This window comes from Choloepus didactylus, chromosome 8, assembly GCF_015220235.1.
Source record: "Choloepus didactylus isolate mChoDid1 chromosome 8, mChoDid1.pri, whole genome shotgun sequence".
Classification (NCBI taxonomy): domain Eukaryota; kingdom Metazoa; phylum Chordata; class Mammalia; order Pilosa; family Megalonychidae; genus Choloepus; species Choloepus didactylus.
The window spans coordinates 125777670-125803104 of record NC_051314.1 but is presented as its reverse complement, the minus strand read 5'-3'; the positions used below and the strand labels follow the sequence as shown (position 1 = coordinate 125803104).

Sequence of the window (25435 nt, the reverse complement as noted above, 5' to 3'; positions counted from 1 at the left end):
AGGCCGAGTCACTTCCGGGAGCGGCTAGAGCACATCCGGCGCTGTTAGCTCTCTAGGATTCAGGGCAGAAGTTACGACGAGTAGGGGCGGAAGTGGCTTCTGCCAGGGCCGCAGTAGAACTCTTTCGTGGAAGTGACGGCTACAAACGGAAGTGGCGGCGGGTTCTGCTAAGGACAGAAGCTGAACCCTGAGAACAGTGGTCCAGAGCTTCCGGAAGGGACTTCTGGGGAAGTGGGAGGGTGGAAACTCGACAGGTTCATGAATTATGCATCAAGGTTTCAGGGGAGCTACGGATTCTTAAAAAGCCAGATTCCCGTTTTCCTTCCCTCAGGATGGAATAATGTGGCAAGTTATCACTATTTTTTCTTATATCCCCAAGAACGTCTCACTTTGTGTCAGTATTTTTGGTAATGTGTCAGTAATTTTCTGAAGTCCCTACTCAGGTCTAGAGTAATTTTTAAAAAACCTCTCCCAGTGATCAAAATCTGACCACACCCCTCACTCTCTTGGCTTTAGTCTTTAAATCCTTGTCCTCTCTCACATCTCTATTCCCTTAACCTGCTTTACATTTTTTTTTTTTAGTATGGTACATTTGTTACAATTGATGAGCCAATATGATTATATTATCCAAAGTCCATAGTTTACATTAGAGTTCACTCTCTGTGTTGTACAGTGTTATGAATTTTATTAAAATTTTTATTGTGATGACATAGATACCACATAAAATTTCCCATTTTAACCACTTTCAAGTATACAATTCAGTGTTAATTACTTCCACAATGTTGTGCTGCCGTCACCATCAATTACTAAAACTTTTCTGTCACCCCAAACAGAAACCGTACCAATTAAATATTAAGTGCCCATTCTCCACCCTTGTCCCTGATACCCTGTGTTCCAATTTCTGACCATGAATTTTGTATTCTAATTATTTCATATAAGTGAGATCAGACAGTATTTGTCCTTTTGTGTCTAGCTTATTTCATGCTACTGTGTTTTACTTTTAAATATTTGCACTCATCACTACCTGATATGTTTTGTTTAGTGTCCAGCTCTTCCCAGTAGAATATAGGATCCATTGAGGTCAAAGACTTTGACTTGTTTGTTGCTGTATATCCTCAGAGCCTGGACTTAGTAAGTGGCCCTGTGAACACCCCAAGTGAACTCTTTCAGGAAGCCTTCCCTGGTTACTCCAACCCATAATAGCCCCTTTCTCTGTATTCCCACAGCACTTATAGTCCGTACCCTTTATTGCTATTTTAATCACTTCATAGATGTGACTCCCCAGCAAGACTGATTTCAAGATTATTGTCTGGAATTCCTCCCACTGCTTTGCTGTGCACGTAGTACACGCTGAATATATCTACGATCGAGTAAATGAATGTTGCCACTGGCCTGTACCCTGATCTGGCCAGAATCCCTCTGGGCTCAGCTCTATTTTGGCTGAGGACAAATTGAGGTGTCTCCTATTATCAGTAATAGCCCCTTGCTTAGAGAAGAAAATAACCCTAACTGAAATCATTATAATGTCCATTTCACTGATAATGAAAACAAGACCAAAGGTTTAAGTGATTTTTTCCAAGGTCGCAGCAAGAAAGTAGCAAAGGACACCTAAAAAATAAACAACTAAGTGTTTAAATAGAGGATGTTTCTCTTTGACTTGTAATTGTAGTTTCTATCTCTTTTTTAAAGTGCTACTATCTTGGTCACATTTGGGGGCTCCACACAAAGTCTCTGTTAACTGAGCAGCAACAGTTACCAGAAGCGGCTTAGGGCTCAGATGTGACCAAACCTAATTGCTGGACAGGTTAGAGATGGCCGCTACCAGAGACCTTGACTTGGGTGGCTGGGATGGAAAAGTGAAAGCAAAATAATGGTAATCACAATAAGAGCCGGTTCTCCTTCTAGTTCTTTTCCTATTTACATTAACTAGTACTCCCTGGACCTCGGTGTCTGCAACTCTCAGCCGCATTCCTGCCCTTGCTATAAGAAGCAAGCTTTAAGTGCTTTGAACTCCTTAAAGGAAAGCTTTAGCGCGATAAAGGCAGGGCGTAGGGGGAGGAGGGTTGGTAATTTTAGCCTGGGGATCTACAGCTGGCACAGTGTTTCCTTCTCGACTCACTTCCACACCCGGAGTTCTGCCTCGGGGAATCCCTCCTCCTGGGGGCTTCCCCATTCCCTGGTTCCGTCTGAGGCGCAGTGGTAAGCATTCCAGAAAAATGCTTAAGAGAAGCCTGGCTGAGTCACTTGATGCACTACCCAGGAGGCAAAAGAAACGTGGTGAGGAGAGACGCTTATCCCAGTGGTGCCTTCTGATTCCCGGGAGGGCGGTTGCTGATGCAATTGTCCGGCACTGGACCGCGACTCTCTGCTCGGCCCCTTGAAGCCCCTTGAGAACCTCAAGGCCTCCCAGTCCCTGTGTCACCTCCACCAGAGATAAAGGTTAAGATCTGTTCCCCAGGGCCTCAGGCTCCTTCCGGGTGAGCATGACAACATGAACTAGTTTGAGACAATTCCTTAAGGGCAACCCAGAAGACTTCTCTGTCTTTTCCCTGAGCCTGACTTTCCATGAAGAAGGAGGGCAGTTAGGGGGAACAGGCGAGGATTTCCAGTGTCTTGCAGGAGTATTTTAATTTATTTAAATTTAGAGAAACAGCAGTCTAATCAAGCAGTAATTAATTCCCTCTTCATTAGAGGCCTTCGTGCGAGCCTCCTGCATATGGATGAGCCGCAGGGTCACGCTGTCCCTCAGAGCAGAAAGAGCTGCTGAAGGTGATAGAGCCCAGTGTGCCCCTTTTCTCCCCACCCTCACCCGACAGACAAGAAGGACTAGATTCCTGTGGAGAAAGAAGGGAAAGGTTAACGAGGCTCCCTCTCTCCCGCTCCTTGGACCTCTCCCTCACTGCCCCTGAGAGTGCCATCAGCCCCCTCTCTGCACCCTCAGCCTCCTCCACTGGGGCTGGGGCTGCCCCGGCTGCTGGCTGGGTTCTCTCCAGGGCCCCTGAGTTGATCATGTTCTCCTCAAAGCTTGTTTTCCTCACACCTCTGCTTTTAGTTGGTTCCTCATTCCTCTGTGGCAGTCTGTCCCTTTCTTAGGGAGTCTGACGCCCTGCATGCACACAGTGTGTGTTGCATGGACTCAGCCACACTTCCTCAGTACATAGCAAAGCTCCCAAACACTGAAAACACACACCTACCAACACATCCGCACTCCTAATCCTGGCTTCAAAGGTAAGCACAGTGGGGCATGGGCAGTCCCAGGCAGCCCAGATTAGCCTCTCACATACCAGCGCTGTCTTGGCTACCCCATTTCCAGGGAGCAAGTGGGGCACAGATGGGGAGGGGGGTAGAAATGGGGCTTGGATGGTTACCATGGCAACAGAGCCTAGCAACAGCCGAGAGGCTGGTGTGTGGGTTTCTGCCAGGCTGTTCCAAGAGCCGAACCTGGAACTGGGGCCTCAGAGGTGATGATCCCAGCTGGGAGCCTGTACTCCCTCCCCAGACACCCCCTCTGGCTGCTCCCTCTCACCCCCCAGCAGGGCCTCTCTCTCAGAGAGTAGGGACAGCCAATGAGAGTCAACTGCACGACCTCTAACGCTGCATTACTTTTGGGGGGCAGGTGTGGGTGGGAGTAGGTTAAGGGGCAAAGCTGAAAATAAACCAGGCAGGGCAGCTTTGCTATGGTTCTCTCTCAGCCCTTTTCCATCACTCCACTTTCTCCTTTGCCTTTCACCCTGCACCCTCCATCTGTCTTTGCTTGTTATCTCCGTTGCCTGCCCTTCTGTGTAATCTTCCCTTTTCTTCTGTCTCTTTTTCTTCATGCTCTCTCTTGACTTTCACTGGCAAGTAATAAGCAAGCCACTTTTCCAGTTTCCCTCGGCTGCTGCTCCTCAGGGTGCTCCCTTCAGTCTATCTTCATTCTCCCTCCCTTCCCTTCTGTCCCAAGATGAAGCCCCCCAATTCCCAGCTCCAGGCCAGAGCAGGGCTGAGGGGTCCACTACCTTACCCTTTTCCTCCCTCCTGGCTGCCCATCCCCTCTCCACTGTACTGGGGTCATCAGGCAGAACCAGGGACTCATATATCTTGCAAAGTCTTTATTTGAAAATTTTGAAACTTACATCCCACAAGAATTCAATATTATCACCACAAGAAGAAGAAAGATATAATACAAAAATATATATCACAGCATAGGAGCCAGGTAAGAGGGGAAGAAGGAAGGAAGATGGAAAGAGTGAGAAAGAGAGATGAACCTGAGGAGAAGGAAAGGGAGGGAGGCAAAAAAAGGAATGGCAGAGCGAAGGAGGGAGGAGAGAGGGGATGTGAGGAGGCCCAGGAAGAGGAGGGGTGGGTTTGGAGCAGCGCTCCCTCCCGATGGCCTTGAACCAGCTGGCTCCAGTCCCTGGCAGCTTAGTAGAGTGAGGGAGCCCTAAGGGAGGCTGGGAAGGGGAGGACTGGCTCGGGGGACTCTGAGTTCCAGAGAGTGACACGTACGCAGACAGCCAGGACAGACAAGACAAGAGGGCTTACGGGGAGGGCAAATGGGAGCCCCTTCTCCTTTAGCGCTTCAGGTGGCTCCCCTAAACCCATCTCCCGGACATCCAAATTCAGCAGTGGGGTGGGGAAGAGGTTTGGGGCCTCACTACCCCCATTCCCATGGGGGAGCCCTCAGGGTAATGAAAGCACCCTTGGAGCGGGATGGGGGAGACGAAATATGTGACATGAAATGGGAAGGGACCATGACAGATGAGGACACAAGGGGACCCCAGCTCACCTCCCACCCACCTCTGGGGCAGCATGCAGGGGGCACAGAAACCACATCAGTGGGTGTCCATGAGGGAGAGTGCGAGCATGACACACAACACCACAACATGGGGCCAGGAAATGCAGGTGAGAGGTGAAGTGTGCATGTGACACCGGCCACCGAGAGGCTGAGCTGAGCACAGAATGTGGGACAAGAAAGAGTGAAAAATGGGAAACAAGAGGGAGAATGCAAGAGGCCAGCTGAGGGGAGGGAGGTGGATGGGGAGAGGGTGCAGAAGACGGCTGGACAAGAGCATGAGTGTGTGCCACGGCCTGCGAGGGTGGAGGCGAGTGTGCAAGGCTTTCGTGTGAGTGTGCAAGGGTGGAGATGGGGGCCCAGAAGCCACAAATATGTGAGGCCCCCACCTACAGGAGGGTGAGCATAAAGGATTGCCCACAGGGCCAGTGAGGGTTACAGGGGTGCAAGGGCAGGAGCCAGGAGCACCTGTGGGCCCAGCCCCCCACAGCTGCCCCCCTCAGTGGGATGGGGGCTATGGCAGCCCCTTGGCCTCCTGCTTGGCGGCACCCCAACATTGGGGGCATCACAGATTCACCAGGGGAATCCTGAGAGGAAGAGGCAAAGGGCACAGTCAGGGACCAAGGGGTAGGTCAGAATCAAAGGGGAGCTGCAAGGCAAAGAAGGGGAATCAGGGTAAGGGGGCAGAGTTGGAGTTAAAGGGCAGTGTGAGAACAGGACATAGATCCAGAGAAAGTGGGAGAAGGAAGGGTTCCCTCAGAGAGGAGTTGGTCCAGCCCCCTTGGGAGAGCCAGAGCCCAGGCTGGGAAGGAGAGCCAGGGGCTGTGGGAGGTCTTCTCCCTCCCCACCCACCAGGGAGCACCCCCACCTCAGCACCTCCACAGACCTAAAAGTTGCCTTTCCTCCCTCCCTCCCAACCCCTTGCCCCTGCCCTCACCGGTTCAACTGGAAGGCTGGAGCCCCCTTGGGCTGGGGCATCCCAGGCCGGGGTCCCCCTCGGGGCTCTTCATGGTCAGGGGTGGGGGTGGGCGAGTCCCCGAAGGCCCCCAGCACAGTGACTCCCGCCGGGGACAGGTCTGTCAGAGGCTGCTGGCTCTCCTCCTGTCTCAGGGCTCCTTGCTGCCCTGAGGGCCGGCGTCGCTTCTGGCTGCGGTCCCAGCTGGACCATGGGAAGGAAAGAGGTCCTCTCACAGCCTGCAGCCATCGTCACCCCCAGTATCCTACAGCGGAGAAGTCTGGCCCCTAATGGTTCCCTGTACTAAAATCTCCTGGGACTGGATGCCCATAAAACTAAGTCCCCACCTCCCAGGGGCCTCGAGCACAGTGCTCTCTGAGCCACCCTCCTGTCCGGAGCGTCATCCACAGAATTGGTACCCCCTCCCCACCCACCCAGAGTCTCCCAGAACCACCCCCTTCCCCTGCACTCCCCCTGCTGCTCCCCTCCTCAGCAGGCACCCAGCAGGTTTTGTTCTAGCTCAAAGTCAGCTAATGATTTGGAGACCTGAGTCTCGTGATTCTCTCTGTAAAGTGTGAAGGACTGAGTGGCCCATTATTAAATGTGTGCAAAGCAAGTTCCAGATCACACACCCCCTGCCCCCAAGCCCCAAGATGCCATAAGAAGGGGCCCTGCAGACTGGGTCATTTTTCTCTGTCTGGGAAGAAGTGGGGACAGGAGATGTCAACCAAACCCCCAGGGTACATAAATAATCCCCCATCTCTCCCGTTAACAGAGAAGGAATCAGCCCTGATTTCCCAGTCTCCCCACCCCACCTCCAAATCCTCACTACTTTTTCTCAAGGTCTCCCCTTAACCTCTCATTTCCTACCCCACTACCTCAGTGAAGTTGCTGTTCCCCCCTTGCTCCCTCCCTCCTTTGGCTCCAGATGGCCAAACATCCATCCTGTCCTCATCCACCTGTCCCCCCCACCCCCTGCCCCATAGCTTACCAGAATTTGAAGATGATGCCAGTAGCCACGAGAACAATGATGATGGAGATGGTGATTGTGACATAGAGCTGGGGGTCCACACCTGATTGGAGTGGGGAGAAAATTTCAGGGAGGCCCTGGGTGGTGGCAGGTGGGGGGGCTCTAGGTTCAGTGACACCAGGAGTCTGCCTTTCTGCAGTGTGCCCCTTCCATTCTTATCATCAGCTTTCCCTGAGTCTTTGGCTCTTTTCCTTCCAAATCCTTTTCCTCTATTTTCCCAAATGTACTTCACCAAATCTTAGGTGTGCAGGTGCTGAGGAGGCAGCTCCTGAGAAGCCAGGGAATGGAAACGGCCCTCTTCACCCTCTCTGCCCAATCCCCTGCCTCTCCCCAAGCCAGGAACTCACCCTGCAGACCCCCTCATCCAGGGTGTCCCTCTGCCTAGAATGCTGCCACTCTTTTTATCTAGGTCCAGCCCAAATTTCAATTCTTTGAAAGTTTCCTATCCCTTGGCAGAAGTAGTTTGTCCCATCTCTGTTCTCCTATAGCCAGGATGTGCGTGCCTGACTTAAAGCATTTCCACCCCACCCTGGTATCCATACATCTGTCCTCTCCAGTGGTCCTGATCTCCTAGAGGGCTCAGATGGCATCTTCTCCACTGTGCGCCCCTCCTATACCTGGCACATCTGCTGAAGGGGCTACCAGACAAGCCCTCCATCTCTGAGCGTTAGGTTCCTCCACCAGTCTTGCCCACTCACCTTCCCCACGGCCCCCGAATAGGAATGGCCGCAGGGTGGCAGGCGCCTCTCCAAGGCTGAGCCCATCTCCATCACCCCGCATGGAGTCTGAGTTGGGGTGTGGGGTAGCCAGCCCATGGGGGGCTGCGAAGCCATAGTCCAGGGGCAGAAATCCAGGATTGGCAGAGTTGGGGTCACCTCCATCCTCTCGAGACACGGTGGGGCCCCACACAATAGCCCAGGGGTACTGGGATGAAGGTGGCCCCTCCTCAAAGCCTGATGGGGTGGCCGGGGGTGCGGTGCCTGGCGGGACTTGCCGACGTGATCTTGGGACCCGAGGGGAGCGGCTCGGTGGGGGTGCTCGCTCCCATACACACACATGGCGTGGGGCTAAGGGGCCTCCCCGTGCACACGGGGGGCGGGCTGGGGCTGGTGGTGTTCGTGGGGAGGAGGAGGAGCCCTGAGCAGGCGGCGGGAGGGGCAGCAACAGCAGTGGCCAGAGAGGGAGGAGGTGGGACAGCAGCAGCACAGGCCTGTAAGAATGGAGAGAAAGTAAATGAAACAAAGGCCCTGGGGAGATCCCGGCAGCCATGGTCCTCCCTACAGGTTTTTCTGCAAAAGCAGGTGGGCCGTGGGCAGCCTCTGGCCTCATTTCCTATCCCCTGAGGGTCTAGTCCTCAGGATGAATGGCCCTGGGTGGGCCTAGGAAGGAAGGGACCAACATCCCTGGGAAAGTGGTCTCCAAGCTCCCATCTGCTTTGTCAAACTTACCACATCCTGGACTCCATGTCTGAGGTCTTCCTCAGCTGTGACCCAGATTTTCAGCCTTTGGCCTTTACTGGGGGAAAAAGGAGGTGGTCACACCCCAGGCCTGCCCTGCGTACTTCCCCCAGCTCATTCGGCCACCAATTCTACCCCCACATCTACCCCTGCCTCCACCCAGGACTCACTGCTTCTTAGCATCCTTTTGGGGGAAACCCTCCCAGAGTGGTGCTCTATCCAGCCCCCAGCACCTACCTCCAGCTTCCCAAGTCTCTGTTACCTCCCTACCCCAGAGTCTACCCTCACTTCTCCAGCTTCCTTCCTTCTCACTTCCTCTGCCTGCAGCTCCAAGCTCTTCTTGGATCTTAATTTAGAGTCAAGAACCTTGTGATTCCTTGAGCACCTACCGCTAGGGAGGGAGTCTGAAGGTGGGGGGAGGGAAGGGGAAATCAATCTGAACGTGTGAGTGTGCGTGGGGGGGGGGCCTCCAGCCTGCACACCCCACTTGCAGTCTGAGGCACTTCTCTTATGATTGGCCCCAGGAATCTGCTTCTCCTGCAGGAGGAGATGGAGGGATGGATAAAAGGAGACAGAGAAAGACAGAAGTGGGTGGGAGAAAAAGTAGAGAATAAAATTTTCCTCTTAATATTTAATCATCCAAATGCACAGGTGCCCTCTAAAGGGAGGTGAAGTTGGAAAGAGGCCACCCTCTCAAATTAGCTCTCCTGGGCAAAGAGTCCTGGAGAGAATCTGGACTGTCAGTTTTGAGAGAGGAAGGGCATGTTCTCAGAACTGAAGGTGGATCCTGCAGGACCAGGCTCCCCAAAGTGACCAAGGTTGTGGCACCCAGTGTTTTTTGGATTCTGGGTCTAAATCTGCACAGTGAGTAATGTGAGAAAATAACAGAGGAATAAAATGGTAGAAGGCTGGGGAAGGGACTGGGAAAGTAGGCAGAGATGTGAAGGGATGAAGGGCTGGGAGGGGGAAGGCTGGTTAAGAATGAGGAGGGAGGAGGAAGAGGGTGTAGAGCTCAGGGTTAGGGAAAGGAATCAGTCCCTAAGGAAAATGGACTGGGGAAGAGTGGAGGATGCTAAAGGAGAAAAGGATAAGAGAAAAGGTTGGTAGCAGGTTGGGGGGGGGCGGGGGGGGGGGCGGGCAAGGGACTGAGAGAGTGAAGGTGTTACAGGAGCAGGGAAGATGGGCCAGAAAAAGGAAGGAAGGGACTATGGGGGGTGCAGATGTGGAGAGAGTGGAAGGGGAGGGGAGAGAAAGCGACAGAGAAGACCAGGCATGGGAAAAAAGGAAAAGGAAAAGGAGAGAACATAATACTGAAGACAAAATGAGAAGAGGCAGGGCTGGGGGATAGAAAAGGGGAAGAGCAAAGATGGAAGAGTTGGAAATTTTCTTCAAATTTAACGGGATATGGAGCTATGGAAGACAGGGATGGGAGCATGGTGGGAAGAAGGGAGGAAAAGAGATGGAAGCTAGCAGCTAGTGGGAGGGAGGAAGGAGTGTTAGAGCGAACCCGTGAAGCGGAGAAGGCTCACAGTGACATCTGTGGCCAGCTGACTCCAGGACTCATCCCTCGGTCTTGTGTATCCAGGACCCCGCACCCCATTTAGCCACCCCCTCCAGGAAGCCCGCAGTCCCCAGGCTGGCGCGCCACCCCCACCCTCTCCTCGCTCCTCACCGACCTGTTGTGCGCAGGAGACGAGCTGGGGGTGGGGCGGGAGCCTGGGCTGGGGGAACCCGGCCCCAGCCCTAGCGTGACCCCCATCCCACCCCTCCCACGGCCCCGCGCTCCCCGGACACAGCAGGAAAGCGGCGAGAGTGGGGGGAAAAAGAGGAACTGGAGGTCGGCAAAGGGTCCAAAGGGAGGGAGAGCCGGGAGCGGAAAGGGGGTCGGAGGCAGGAGGATGCACGGAGCCGCGGGCCGGGCCGAAGGCGGGATGGAGCCAGCTGCGGGCACGGTGACCGCTGCACCAGGGAGGGCAGGATGGGTTCGGGAGCCGAGGTGGGATGGAGACCACGGCGGGGAAGGGGATCTGGGGGCTGGAGGCTTGAGGCCCGGCAAGGGACCGAGCCTGGAGGGGCGCGAGGCGAAGGGCGCGGAGTCGGGAAGAGCAGGGCCGGGCTCCCCTGGGGTGGGGGCGTGGGGGTCCCTCCCACTCACCTGCATGCCTGGTGCGGCGGCGCGACGGCTGCGGGTGCTCTGGGCTGCGCGGGGCTGGGGAGGTGCCGGCGCGGGTGGGGCGCGGGGCATGGTCGAGGGGCTTGGCCGGCAGCGGGGCGCTGGAGCGGGTGGGGGGCGGGCGCCCGGGGAGCTGGGCGGCGGCGGCGGCAGCGGCGGCGGGAGATGCTCGGCTCGGCTGAGCTCGGCTGGGCTCGGCTCGGCTCGGCTGGGCTCGGCGCGGCGGCTGGGACCGCGGCGTCTCCGCCTCTCCCCCTCCCGCCCCTGGGCCACGCACGATTTAACCCTCCTGCCGCCGCGCCGCGGGAGACGCGCCCAGCTCGCCCGAGAGTGCAAGGTTGGAGAGGGCAACTGGGGGCGAGGAACCGTCCGGTTCCGCGGGATCTGAACTTCCCCACGTCTTCCACCCCAACTCCATGGTCGCCCCGATCAGTTTCTAAGATTCGGAGTCACCCAACGTTCTGAGTCTGTTTCGTCCCTCGTGGAAAGGGCCCGGGGTCAAGACCCGGGGATGGGGGAGAAGACTCCGCACCGCACCATCTTTAGATTACCCCAACATCTCACTCTGGATTTCACTCTGGCCCATCCATGATGCCATTCTTCCTGAAGTAACCCAAATGATCTTTAAAATAATTACGTCAGGTCGTACCACGTGGCTTTTCCAGTCCTTGGAAAACGATCCAAACTTCCTGTGATTTACCAAGGCCCTACATGGTCTCCCTCTTAAGCATCTCTCATTTCCTCTCATACTCCTCGCTGTGCTTCAGCCACATTGGACTTGGTCTCTGTTCCCAGGACTAGACAAATTTAACCTGCCTCAGGACCTTCGCACTTGCTGGTCCATCTGCCTGAAATGTTTTTCTCCCGGCTTTTCACCATGACTCACTTTTTTTATTCAAGTCTGTTCCCGTTTGCAAATGCTGCCATTATGCAAAATACCAGAAATGGGTTGGCTGTTATAAAGGAGGTTTATTTGGTTACAAAGTTACAGTCTTAAGGCCATAAAGTGTCTAAGGTAATGCATTAGCAATCGGGTACCTTCATAGGAGAAAGGCCATTGGCATCCGGAAAACCTCTGTTAGCTGGGAAGGCACGTGGCTACCCTCCGCTGGCTCCCAGGTTGCGTTTCAAAAGGGTGTTCTCCAAAGTGTTGCTCTTGGGACGTTTTGTCCTCTCTTAGCTGCACCTACTCTTCAAAATGTCACTCTCAGTTGCTCTCCAAAATATCACTCACTACCTGCTCCAGCATCTGGGCAGTGTGGCTTTTTTTAAAGACCTCCAGACTCTCCAACCGGTTGCTCCGCTGGAAGGGCTGAAGCCAGCCATGAACATGAGCACTTCCTATCTTTCAGGATGGCAACGCCTCCGCCGTGCAAGTGGGGAAACATTCATCAAATGCAACGTGGTAATTTACAAAGGTAGCATGAAATTGTGGCTTTTCAAAAAAAAAAAAAAAAAACTCCTCCAGTGATCCAATTAAGACCCACCCTAAAATGGGTGGGGCAACACCTCCATGGAAATTATCCATGAAAGGTCTCGCCCACAGTTGATTGAGTCACATCTCCATGGAAACACTCAATCAAAGAATTCCAATCTAATCAACACTAATACATCTGCCTCCACAAGACTGCATCAAAGATAAGGGCGTTTGTAGGGCCATAATATATCCAAACCTGTACAGAGTCACACTCAGATCCCAAGTCACCTCCTCTGGGAGGCCTTCCGTAATCTCTCTACCAAAAGTAACCCCCCACTCCCACCCCGTCCCAATGCTACCCCCCCATCCCCCCCAGGGTAACATTATTGTTTCATCTTCCTCCTTGCTCTTCTGGGACACCACACTCTCCTAGTTCCCATCCAACCTCACTGACTATGCCTTCTCAACTCTCCTCTGCATGACCTCTAAACATTAGAGCCTCCTCCAAGCTCAGTCCTTGGCCTCATCTCTTTCCACACTCTCTGCCTAGTGATCTCATCCAGTCCCAGGGCTCAAACACTATGTAAATGTCAAGGAGTCCTAAATTTATATCCAGCAGTCCAGACTCATTTATCCAACAGCCTGCTTGACATCTCGTCTTGGATGTCTAATAGCCATGCAAAGCCAACATGGCCAAAACATAAGTCTTGAATTCCCCACCCCTAACCCCCAACTCTTTTCACTCCCTATTTTCCCCATCCCAGGACATGGCAATTCCTAATTGTTCAGGCTAAAATCCCAGGAAGCAGCTTTTCTCCCCTTCCCTTTTCTCACGACTCCTTCTCTTTATCTAACCCAGCAGCAAGTCCTGAATAGATCCTGAATCCATCCACTTATCTCCATCTCTATTGCTATTGCCTTGGTTCAAGCCATATCGCTCATCTGGTATATTTCAATAGCTTCACAACCTGTTCCTCACTTTTGCCCTTGCTCATTACATACGAGTCTTCACAATATTCAGTGATATTTTTAAAATACAAATCATATGCCCTCTCATGCTTAAAATCTTCCAATGGCCTTGCATTGCGCTTACCATACATTGAAACTCCTTGTAAGGAGAGGCCCACCAACTTGAACTCCCCTCATAAACAGTGCTCCTGCCAGATCAGAATACTTGCTGTTCTAGAACATTCAAAATCATTCTCTTAGCACTCCTGCACATTCATTTCCCTCTTCCTGGATGCTTTGCCCTGGCCCCATCCTCACCTGGTTGGATACTTCTTGGCATTCAGATCTCTGCTCAAAATCAGAAGTGGCTATGTGCTGTTTTGGATATATTATGTCCCCCACCAAAGTCATGTTCTTAAATGCAATCTTGTGGGGGGGGGGGCAGACTTATTCGTCTTGATTAGAGTGGAACCTCTTGATTGAGTGTTTTCATGGAGATGTGACTCACCCAACTGTGGGTGATACCTTCGATTAAATTATTTCCATGGAGGTGTGGACCCCACCCACTCAGGGTGGGTCTTGATTGGTTCACCGGATTATTTAAGAGAACTCAAGAGCCATCACAGACATTTGCTGATGCTTAGAGATGCTTGCAGATGAGGGCAGAAGGATGTTGGAGATGCTAAGCTAAGAGAAGAAGCCCAGAGTTTGCCCCGGAGAAGCTAAGAGAGGACCCCCAGATGCTTAGAGAGAAACATCCTGGGAGAAAGAAGCAAGGACATAGAGCTGCTGAGAGAAGGAGCTAAGACAGATGCCCAGAGACATTTTGGAGAAAGCCATTTTGAAACACAACCTAGGAGCAAAGGACCAGCAGACGTCAGCCATGTGCCTTCTCAACTGACAGAGGTGTTCCAGATGCCATTGGCCATTCTTCAGTGAAGGTATCCCCTTGTTGATGCCTTCATTTGGACACTTTTATGGCATTAGGACTGTAAATTTGTAATCAAATAAACCCCCTTTATAAAAGCCAATCCATTTCTGGTATTTTGCATAATGGCAGCAGTAGCAAACCAGAACAGGCCCCCACTCTATTTCATCACTATGTTTCATTGTCTTTCCAACTCCTCACTTTCTGAAATGATCTTATAGTTGTTTACTGTTTGTTGTCTGCCCCCACTCTCATCCCCGAAAACACCAGATAGCAAAGATATCATCTGTCTTGTTCACCCTGTACCCCAACTCCTACTGCAGTGCCTTGCACATAGTACATGTTCATTATTCATTTGCTTTGAGCTTCTCCCTGACCTCTCTGAATGCTTCATTCTCTGCTCTCTGCTTGCCTCTTTTCTGTCTCTATGCCTTCACCCCCAATCTTGCCCCATGCTTAATGCTTCAGGCTGAGTTTCTGTCACACCCACGCTTTCACCCTCCATCCACTGAGTTATTACTATCATTAGCCTGGCACTCCCGCCTTCCGGAAAGAAGCCTGCTGTTCTGACCAGCATCTGCAGCGGCTGCCCTCCTGCCTGTCTTGTCCCTGACAGCCCTTCATTCTCAGGTCAGAACAACAGTGAGTGAGCCGTCCTCCTAGTGTCTCCCAGTGGCAGGGGGAAAACAGTGCACACAGGATGGGAACCACCAGAGGCTGGATGTGCAAATCACACCTCATCCTGGACCTGGGTGACCCTAGTGCACCCTCAGGATATGCTCTCAGTGGACTCATTGAGTGATGGGTGTGGATCAAATTTATCTAGTGAATGTTCACTATCAGTGTAAGTGCCTTTTACACCAAGGACTTTGGGTTTTTTGTCAGTTATTTCCAGTATTTTTGATTGCTTCATTCTTTCAGTGAATACTTTCTGAATACTTACTATAAGCTGGGTACTGTGCCACTGGCTGGGGATACGTTGGAGAACAAGAACAAAATCATCCCTGCATTCTTGGAACTTCCAATCTAGTGAGGGTCTGAGACAATGAAATGCAGAGTGAGAAATGTGTCTTCAGGGAAATCTGAGGAACTTCCCACACCCACAGTCTCTATAAACTCCATAAACTGTTTGTGTCTCTCCCAGTATCTTGATCACCATCTCTGGGCTCCTTTGGAGCTTCCAATATTTCTGTTCATTTTCAGTGCTCAAATCTCAGTTTCAGCCGATGCCCTTGTTTGTTCTTTCTCTGAGTAGATAGAAGCAGTCAGAGGAGAATGCCCCCCTCCCAGCAGCACATCTCCTAGCCCCACTACTCCACTCAAGTATCCCAGCCACTGTCACCTACCCAAAGTCATCACTCCAGCGACTGACCCTCCCTCTCCCAAGCCATTGCTCCCCTCCTCTCTATTTGATTATTCCCAGCAGCAGGCAAGCATGCGGTCATTTACACCAGCTTCAAACAAAGCCTCCCCAGCTCCGAGTTCACCTCTGGCATCTGCCCTTCTCCGCTTCCCTGGAGATGATCTCTCTTTCCCCCATGTTGCCTACTTCTTCTCTTCTTATTCCTTCTCTTTCTCTTTCATTATTTTACATCTAAACTATTTAATTTTTGTAATTTAGTATTTTAAATTGGTAATACATTTACATGTTAAAAAAGGTTTTACATCTACAAACAGGTATCCCAGGAAAGCTCTGATTCTCACTCCTGTCCACTCTCTTTCCAGTTCCCAGCCCTGCCCCCAGTGACTCATTTCTAGGTGTTCTGCCAGAGTTTCTTTATGCATATAAAAGCACATATTAATACACATTCCTATTCCCCCATCTAGTTTACAAAAATTTTGGCATACCATATACACTATTTTACCTCGTTCCTTTTTTACCTAGTGATGAATCTTTGAGATCTTTCCATATCAAGGAATAGAGAGCCTCCTCATCCTTTACACAGCCTCCTGTATTCTTATGTACTGAGATATTCTCAGTCTCCCTTGAACCCTCTCTTAGGCTTTCACCCAAACCATCCTACTGAAATTCCTCTTGTCAAGGTCACCCATGACCTCCATGTTTCCAAATCCAAAGGTCAATTGTCAGTGCCCTTTTACTTGGCTATCAGCAGTTTCTGATACAGTTGATCATATCCCCTCTCAGAAACACTTATTTTACCTTATTTTCTGTTTTGTTTTGTTTTGTTTTCCTACTTTACTGGTTGCTCCTTCCAGCCTCCTTTACTAGTTCTTCTCTATCTCTCTGTCCACTATATCTTGGCTCTTGTGGTGGTTTGAAGCAGAATGATCCCAGAAAAACATGTTCGTAAATCTAATCCACTCCTGTGGGTGTGAACCCATTGTAAGTAGGATCTTTTGATGAGGTTACTTCAGTTAAGCTGTGGCCCACCTCAATCTGGATAGATCTTCATTTTATTACTGGAGTCCTTTATAAGCAGAATGAAATTCAGACAGATAGAAAGCCACAGGAAGTAAGAAGCTGAAATCAATGAAATCTGGAAGAGAAGGGAGAGACCAGGAGGGGCCACCATGTGCCTTGCCATGTGATGAGCTAAGACCAGGGATAGCCAGCTGCCAGCTGGAGAACTGCCACAGTCTTCAGTGAGAAAGCCTTACCTTGATGATGCCTTGATTTGAACTTTCTTTTAGCCCCCAAACCATAAGCAAATAAATTCCCATTCTTTGAGCTAGCCCATTGCATGGTATTTGCTTCAGCAGCCCAGCAAACTAAAACAGGTCTCCTCTTTATCTGTGGTCACTCCCCAGGAGAGCTCATTCAGCCTCAGGGCTTTAAATAATTTTCTTCTGTTGACTTCCAGATTCATATCTCCAGCTGAGCCTTCTACCTTTCCCCAGATTTGCTTATTCAACTGCAAACCTGCCCTCCTTCAGTGTTCCCTCTCTTAATATATAGCATCTCCATTCTTCCAGTTGCTGAGGACAAAAATTTTGGAGTCTTTCTTTTTTTAAATATCTCTATGGCTGGATACTATTTTCTTTTATTTAACTTTATTATCTTTATATATATACACACATATATAATGTGATGCACAAGATAGTAATATATATGTTAGTTATATATTAGTTATAAAATTGGAAAACATAATGAATACCTGTGAACTCACCATTCAATCAAGGATGAGAAAGTTACCAATAATTTGCATCCATGTGTTCCTCTCTCCCATTCCCCAACCTCATCCCTATAATCTCTATTTTTTTTCTTTTAAATTAGAGAACTTATGGATTTACAGAACAATTATGCATAAAATACAGTATTCCCACATACCACCCTATTATTAACACCACACATTGGTGTGGTACATTTTTTACAATTGCTGAAAGCACATTTTTATAATTGTACTACTACCTATAGTCCATGGTTTAACTTAGGGTTCACTGTTTATATTGTGCAGTGCCATGGATTTTTTTTTTAACTTTTATTCTAGTAACATATAACAACTTGAAATTTCCCCCTTTTAACCACATTCAACTATATAATTCAGTGTTGTTAATGATGTATAATCACTAATTTAAAAAATTATTCCATTTTTTTACTTTTAATTTTGAAATACTTTCTATCTTACAAGACATACAAACCCCATACAGAAAACTCCAACATACCCCTATTTCCCCATACTCAGATACACCAATTTTAAAAGTTTGTCATATTTGCCCTATCATTCTATCCGCCACTCTTTCAATCCGTCTATCTGTCTGTCTTTCTATCAATCCATTTTCTGAACACCTAAGTGTAGGTTATATACAGTGTGCTTCTTGAACACTTAATACTGCCATGCACATTTTCTATAAACAAGAAAAACTTACTTATGTAGCCGCCTTAAATGCAGTTATCAAGTTCAAGAAATTTTACATTGACAAAAAGCTTTTGATCTATATTAAAATTTTTTTATATATCCCAATAATGTCCTTTGTCCTCCCTTGCTAGATCCCATCCAGGATCATGTATTGCATTTGATTGTCATTGTCTCTTTAGTTGTTCTTTCTTTCTTTTCATTTTTTTTTTTAAATTGTGGGAACATATGTACAAGATAAACTTTTCCATCTCAGCCACTCCCGAGGTTACTATTCAGTGAGATTAATCACATTCACGATGCTGAGGTACCCTTACTCCACTGTTTTTTAGAGTTCACTCACAAATGAATGTAAGCTTAAACAATATGCTGTTTAGTCTTGCTTATTTTTGAGCCCTATAAAAAATGTAATTTTCTACCACATTTTTTCCATTCCTGTTACCAAGATTTATCCATATTGCTGCACATAGCAGGAGTTCATAAACTCTCATTTAACTATAATATACCATTGTGTGAATATAACAAATATTCCATAATTTATATATTGTCTGATGAATTTAGGAATGTTTCCTTTTTTTTTTTTTTTTTTTTTTGCTATTATAAACATCATTATATGAACAGTGTTGTGCTGGTTTCCTTATATATATAGGAGTTTCTCTGGGGCATGTATCTGGGTGAAATTGTTCGATTGTGAAGTACGTCTGAGCTTGGAGAGATAATGTCAACTTTTCAATTTATACTCCTACCATCAATATTTGAGTGCCCATCAATCTACATCCCTTCAACACTTGTATTTTTAGACTTAATTTTTGCCAATCCAGTAGGTGTATAATAGTATCTCATTGTGATTTTATTTATTTCTCTAATTATTGATACAGTTGAGCAGCTTTTCATTTGCTAATTAGCCTTTTGAATTTCCTCTTCTGTGAAATGCCTGTTCATTTGGGTTGTTGTTTGTGCTTTTCTTACTGATTTGTGGAAGTCCTTTATATATTCTGAATACTAACCTTCTGTTGGTTAGGTATGTTGCATTTATTTAGGTTGTCTTTAATGTCTTTCAATGAAGTTGTATAATTTTCTTCATACCGATAATGCACATCTTTTGTTACATTTATTCCTAGGTACGTCATCATTTTTTGTTTTATGGTAAATGCATTTTTTTAAGGATTATGTTTTTGAACTATTTTTTTTTCATAAAAAACAGGCTTATGAAAAATGCAACTGATTTGGAATATTGATTTTATAGCCAGCCACCTTAATAAGCTTTCTCTTCTCATTTATAATAATTTTTCTAGAGTTTTTCAAAATTCTACAAAGACAATCATATCTGCAAGTGAGGGCAGTTTTGCTTTTTGCTTTCCAATGATGTGGCTTTAATTTCCTTTTCTTGCACTGGCTATGACCTTCAATACAGAGCTGAACAGATGCTGGCATGGTTGGCATCCTTGTTTTGTTCCTCATTTTAAAGAGAGTGATTCCGATGTTTTCCCAGTAAGAATGGTGTTTGCTGTTGGGGTTTTCGTTCTTGTTGTTTTGTTTTGTTTTGTTTTTACAGTTTTTGTCAAGTTTAGGAGGACTTCTGTTCCTAGGTTGCTAAGAGTTTTGTTTTGTCTTGATGGGTGTTGAATTAAACACTTTTTAAAATCCACATAAAAATAAGTGCAATATAACATAAATATAAAGTATAATGAATACTTAAAAAGGCAATACCCATGTATCTACCATCCAGACCAAGGAAAAAACCTTGTCAGTACTCCAAAAGGCCCTTTGTGTCCCTATCAAATTCTACACCCTTCCCCCTCCTCACCAAAGATGAAGAGTATTCTGACTTTATGCCAATCAGTTCCTTGCTTTTCTTAATAGGTTCCCCATATGTGTAGACGTTCCTTAACAATATAGTTTCTTCTGTCTGCTTTTGAAGATATGCATGGAATAGTGTAACATGCATCTGTTATACATAGGAGTAGAATTGCTGCATCTCAGGGCAGGCATGTCTACCACTTTATTAGATAATGCTAAACTCTTTCCAGAATAGTTTTACTAGTTCGTACTCCCATTCACTGTGTATGAGTTTCTCTTGCACCATATCCTCATCAACACTTGGTATTATCAGACTTTAATTTTGGCTATTCTGGCGTGTGTGTGCAGTGAATTTCTTTATGGCACTAATTTGCATTTCTCTGATTACTAATGAGGTTGAGCACCTTTTCATATGTTTTTTGGCCTTGTGGATTTCTTATTTTGTGAAGTGCTCATTGAAATCATTATCTCACTCTTATAATTTTTATTATAAAAATTATTTTATTTATTTATAAAATCCTTATTTTATTTATAAGGATTTTCCTTATTGATTTGTAGAAGTTCTTTGTACATCCTGGACACAAATCCTTTGTCAAGTATATGTGTTACAAATATTTCCTTCAATTCTGGGGGTTGACTTTTGATCAATGGATGTTCTTAATTTTCATGTAGTCAAGTTTATCAACATTTTCCATTATGGTTAGTGTATCTGAGTCTTAAGAAATACTTCTCTAGCCTAAATTCATGAATATATTCCTCTATATTATCTTCTAAATTTAATTTTGCCTTTACATTTAGTCTACAGGACAGTGGGAATTGATTGTTGTATAGGATCTGAAGTAGGGGTTCAGTTTTTCTTTTTTCCCTATAAATACCCAATTGTCACAGCAACATTTATTGAATGTCCTGTCTCTCCTGCTCAAAAGCATACTTCTATGATAAATCAAATGTCTACATAGGTGTGAATCTGTTTGGGGGCTCTGTATTATGTTCCAATGGTCAACTTATCTGTCTTGGTTGTCAATATGACACAATCATAATTATTATAGCTTTGTGATTATGTCTTTTTTTTTAACAATCCATAAGTCTTTTATTTATTTTTTATACCTTTTATGCCATGAATTCATAGGGAATAGGATCCAGTGTGCTTCTCTGGGTGGAGCAGGCTTGTGCTTCAGTTGAATTCAGTTACTTTTCTCTTTGGCTTCCTTTTTTTCTGATCATTTTCCTTCACATGCTTCAAGAAGCTATCTCAGCTTTTAGAGTGCTTAATATACTCAATACATACATTAATTCTCTTGGTAAGAATCTTACCCTTCACTTGTTTGTTTACAACAATACCAACAGCATGCTGGGTAACACTGTAGATGCTTCCAGTTTCGCCTTGGTAACATTTGTGAGACATTCCTTTTTGAACAGTGCCCATTCCCTTAATGTCTACACTATCACCTTTCTTGTAGATTCGCATATACATGGCCAAAGGAACAACTCCATGTTTTTTAAAAGGTCTAGGAAACATATAGCAGGTGCCTCTCCTCTTTTCCTTTGTGTTCATCATTTTGGTGAATTACTGCAAGATGGCGGTTCCGGCCAAAAAGTGTGATTATGTCTTGATAACTGTTAAGACAGGTCTTCCCACCTGATCCATCTTCTTTGAGAGGCTATTCTTGGCCTTTTGTACTTCAATGTAAGTTTTAGAACCAGTTTGTCAGTTCCACACACCCACAAAAAATATGTTGGGAGTTGGATTAAGATTGTACTAAATCAATTGTAATGAATGTACTTTGGGGAGACCAACTTCATCATGATATCAATTCTTCCAATGTATGAATGTGAGATAGTGCTCCACTTATCTTAGGCCTTAATTTGCTACATACAGGTGTTACACATATTTTGTTACGTTTATACTTCAGTATTTGATATTGATACTATTGTAAGGGTAACTTTTAAAGTTATTCATTATCTAATTGTTTCTCATATATGGAAATATGGTTGATTTTTATACATTGATTTTTTTATCTGGCAACTCACTAAACTCTAATCAATTCTAATAATTTATTTGTAGATTATTTTGAATTTTCTATATATATTCATAATCTGTAAATAGTAAAAATCTTGTTTCTTTTTTATCTAATCCTTTTATCTTTTATTTCCTTTTCTTGTCTTACTGCACTAGCTACGATTCCCATTACAAGACTGAACAGAAGTGGTTATGTCAGAAATTCCTTTATTAGATTAAAGAAATGCCCTTTTAGTTTTCTAAATTATTTTATCACAAATAGGTAATGTCATCACATGCTTTTTCTGCATTTATTGAGATGTTCCTCTTATCTATTTCTTTAATATATTAATATGGTGAATAAAATTAATGTACTTTCTAATATTAAACCTCCCTTAAGTTCTTGAGATTATAAGGTCTAAGTGTGTTATATTTTTTACATACCTGCTGGATTTGGTTTGCTAATGCTTTATTGAAGATTTGGGTATCTCTTTTCATGAGTGAGATCAGCCTGTAATTTTCTTTCTAGTACTGTCCTTTCCTGGTTTTGTTATCAAAGTAATTCTGGCTGAACATGAGTTGAGGAGTGTTATTTTTTTTCCTATTTTCTTGAAAAGTTAAAATAAAATTAAAACAAGCTGTACTTGGAAGATTGGTGCAGCTTGCTTGTACGATGTCATCCCTGATGCTTCCTTTGACATCTCACATCTAACCCATCTGCAAATTCTGTTCACTGTACCTTCAAATTAAATCCAGAATCCAATCACTTCTCTCCACCTCCACTGCCACCACCTTGGTTCAAGCTACCACTATCTCTTGCCTGGATCACTGCAATAGCCTCCTAATTAGTTTCATTGCTTCTGTCCATGCATCTGTCATAATATCTTAGACACGTGGCTCAGATCATGTCACTTCTTTACTCAAATCCTCCACTGGATGCCCATCCAACTTGGAGTAAGTGGCATGGTCCTTTCAATGGTCCACAAGGCCTGACATGTATCTGGATACCCTGTTCTCTTCCTGACCTCATCCTTACTTCTTTCTCTTTACTCAGCTCCAGCCCCCCTTGCTGTTCCTCAAACACCTCAAGCATGTTCCGACCACAGGGCCTTTGCACTTGTAGTTTGCATTGCCTGGAACACTTCCCCACAGAAATCCACACGACTTGCTCCCTTATATTTTTCAAGTCTCTGCTCCAATGTCACCTTATCAGGTATACCTTATATAAAACAGGAAATGTCTTCTGCATTCTTTACCCCCTGTTCTAGTTCGCTAATGCTGCTGGAATGCAGAACACCAGAAATGGATTGGCTTTTATAAAAGGGGGAGGGGGTTTATTTGGTTACACAGGTACAGTCTTAAGGCCATCAGGTGTCCAAGGTAACATCAGCAATCAGATACATTCACTGGAGGATAGCCAGTGGTGTCCGGAAAACCTCTGTTAGCTGGGAAGGCATGTGGCTGGCATCTGCTCCAAAGTTCTGATTTCAAAATGGCTTTCTCCCAGGACGTTCCTCTCTAGGCTGCAGTTCCTTAAAAATGTCACTCTTAGTTGCACTTGGGGTATTTGTCCCCTCTTAACTTCTTCAGAACAAGAGTCTGCTTTCAATGGCCGTCTTCAAACTGTCTCTCATCTGCAGCTCCTCTCTCAACGCATGTGCATTCTTCAAAGTGTCCCTCTTGGCTGTAGCTCCTCTTCAGAATGTCACTCTCAGCTGCACTGAGTTCCTTCTGTTTGTCAGCTCATTTACATGGCTCCAGTGATTTAATTTAGACCTACCCTGAATGGGCGGGATAACACCTCCATGGAAATTATCCAATCAGAGTCATCACCCACAGTTGAGTGGGGCACATTTCCACGGAAACACTCAAAGAATTACAATCTAATCAACACTGATAAGTCTACCCACACAAGATTACATCAGAGATAATGGTGTTTTGGGAGACATAATACATTCAAACTGGCACACCCCCTTACCCTAATTTTGTTTTTCTTCATAATATTTATCATCTCCTGAGTTTTTATATATTTATTTATTTATGGGCCTGTGTCCAGCCACAGGAATGTAAATACCAAGAAAGCATGGATTTTTGTCTGTATCTCCAATAGGTAGAGCAATGCCTGACAATAAGAAGTGCTAAATATATATCTTTTGAATCAACAATGAATATTTTATTATGAGTCTGACCCTTTGGATGTCAGTCAGCTTTTCTAGCTTTATTTCTGTGCATCTTACTCTCTTAGCATTAAGAACCTGGTCCATGGTCTTGTATATAACCATCGCTTAGTAAAAAAATGTGTGAATGAATGCTACATCCTGAGCTTCACATAAGTTTCCTTAGCTCCCATTCTCCCCTTGGAGAGCTTCTTTTTGTTCCCACTTTTCCCTCCTCTTTCCCCATTTCTATGCCTTTCTCTTTTCTTTCTCGCCTCTACTTCTTCTCCTCTTCTCTCTGCTCTTTCTAATCTCACTTTTTTAGTCCATCTCCTCCCTCCTTTCATTCTCCAAATTCTCTTTTCCTACTTAACCAATTGTTTTCTCATTTCTTCTCACTCTTCTTCTCATAGAACTATGAAACATCTGAATCAGAATTGGCCTTAGAGATTCTGCCATCTAATCTCTCATTTTGCGGAAACAGAAGAGAGATACCACAAGATGGCATGATTTGCTTTAAGGTCACAGCTAATTTTCTTTCCTCCCTTCCTTAGCTGTGGCTGAAATCAGACAAACTTACATTTGGATTGGAGCTCAGCTCCACCACTATTGGTGATCTTTAACAAATTACTTAAGTTCTGTGATCCTCAGTATCCTCACAGATTAAATGAGATATTAATATGTATCTCAAAGGGAAGTTGTAAAGATTGAGGAAAAAGTTGAACACATAAAGCACCTGCCACACAATAGAACAAATGTTCTTCTTATATATTTTTTTCCTTCCCTCTTTAAAGTGATTAAGATTGGGCTCAGTACTTCTTTGGTTTCTTTGAACTTTGAATATTTCATTATGCATTGACCTTCTCCTCACTATTATGTTTCATCTCTTTCATTCTCTTTCTCCACCTTGTTCTTCCTCCCTTCCCCTCTGCTGTTGCTTCTTTCCTTATTTCTGCTTCTTATTGTTCTATCATGAACCAAGGGGAGTGGACTGAACCCTCTGAGCTTGAAGTCCTTTCAGCTCTGGTGGCCTACTAGCCCTATGACTTTCTCTTGGTTTCTTTTCTCTTCTTCCCTTTTCTCCTGCTTTCATTACTTACACTTACCTTCCCTGGGCCTCAATTTTTTCCATCCGAAAAATGGAGATAATAATCACTAGATTGTTGCAAGGATCAAATGAGTTAAGTAAAGGTCTCAGCCCAGCGTTTGGCACAAAAGCCTCCAACACACTACTGACTTTTTTTCTCATTTGACTTTCTTCAGACCTGGCATGAAATATAAACACTTAGAAATATTAGCATTTTGTTTTTTTATTCTTTAAGTATCATGGTGAAAGAAAAGACAGCTTTGGCTTTGAAAAGATCTGGGATCCAGTCAAATTCATGAGTTTTATGAGCTCAATTTCCCTATATGTAAAATGAAAATAATAACAAATGGCTTCCTCCAACATAAGGCTTTTTCCTCCCCCAGGAATAATAATTTAAAAAGCGTCAATGTATAAAAGGCATCACTCTACAAGTACATGTTGTAGTCGTGTAGAGGGTGTCCTGGCATCAGACTGGGAAGGCAGTACAGTTGTGAGGATTCAATGGGATAAAATTTTTTAAATGCCTGACCAAGTGTAAGCATTCAATGTATGTCAGCTATTAATATTTCCTTTTTCTTTTCTACTTTTCTCCTGTTTCCCAAAAAATGAGTGGTTGAACTATCCAGGTTTTCTCTGCTGCTAACCTTCTATTGTTATCACCCCTTCCTCTCTCCTTTTCATTCCGCCTCCCCCATTCTTCTCCTTTCTCCCTGTCTCCTTTCATTACAGCTTCCCACTCGCTTCAAACACCCGGTGCAGAGCTCGGGTCTCCACGTCTCCGGCAATTGCGAGTTTACACAGAGGTAACTCGCAAGCGCCTGATACCATAGCGTCAGGCGCTCTTCCATCAATAAAGTTTTATTGAAATAGAGCAGGAAAAAAAAGGCGTCCGTCAG

General features: G+C 46.0%; 1 protein-coding gene across 3 annotated transcripts; it reads right to left on the bottom strand.

Annotated features, from left to right (window-relative positions):
* Positions 1–4076: 4076 nt before the first annotated feature.
* Positions 4077–10488, bottom strand: LOC119541479 (PILR alpha associated neural protein). Of its 3 annotated transcripts, none has more exons than XM_037845516.1 (6): positions 10372–10488; positions 8208–8274; positions 7458–7969; positions 6721–6802; positions 5712–5933; positions 4077–5361 (listed from the first exon to the last, which is right to left on the bottom strand). In XM_037845516.1, the coding sequence occupies exons 2-6, from the start codon at positions 8222–8224 to the stop codon at positions 5340–5342; spliced, it is 855 nt and encodes a 284-aa protein (XP_037701444.1). In that variant the 5' UTR covers positions 8225–8274; positions 10372–10488; the 3' UTR covers positions 4077–5339. The 3 variants fall into 3 exon arrangements, with proteins under 3 accessions (XP_037701444.1, XP_037701445.1, XP_037701446.1); XM_037845517.1 differs by lacking the exon at positions 10372–10488 and adding an exon at positions 9893–9937; XM_037845518.1 differs by lacking the exon at positions 10372–10488 and adding an exon at positions 8454–8520.
* Positions 10489–25435: the final 14947 nt, after the last annotated feature.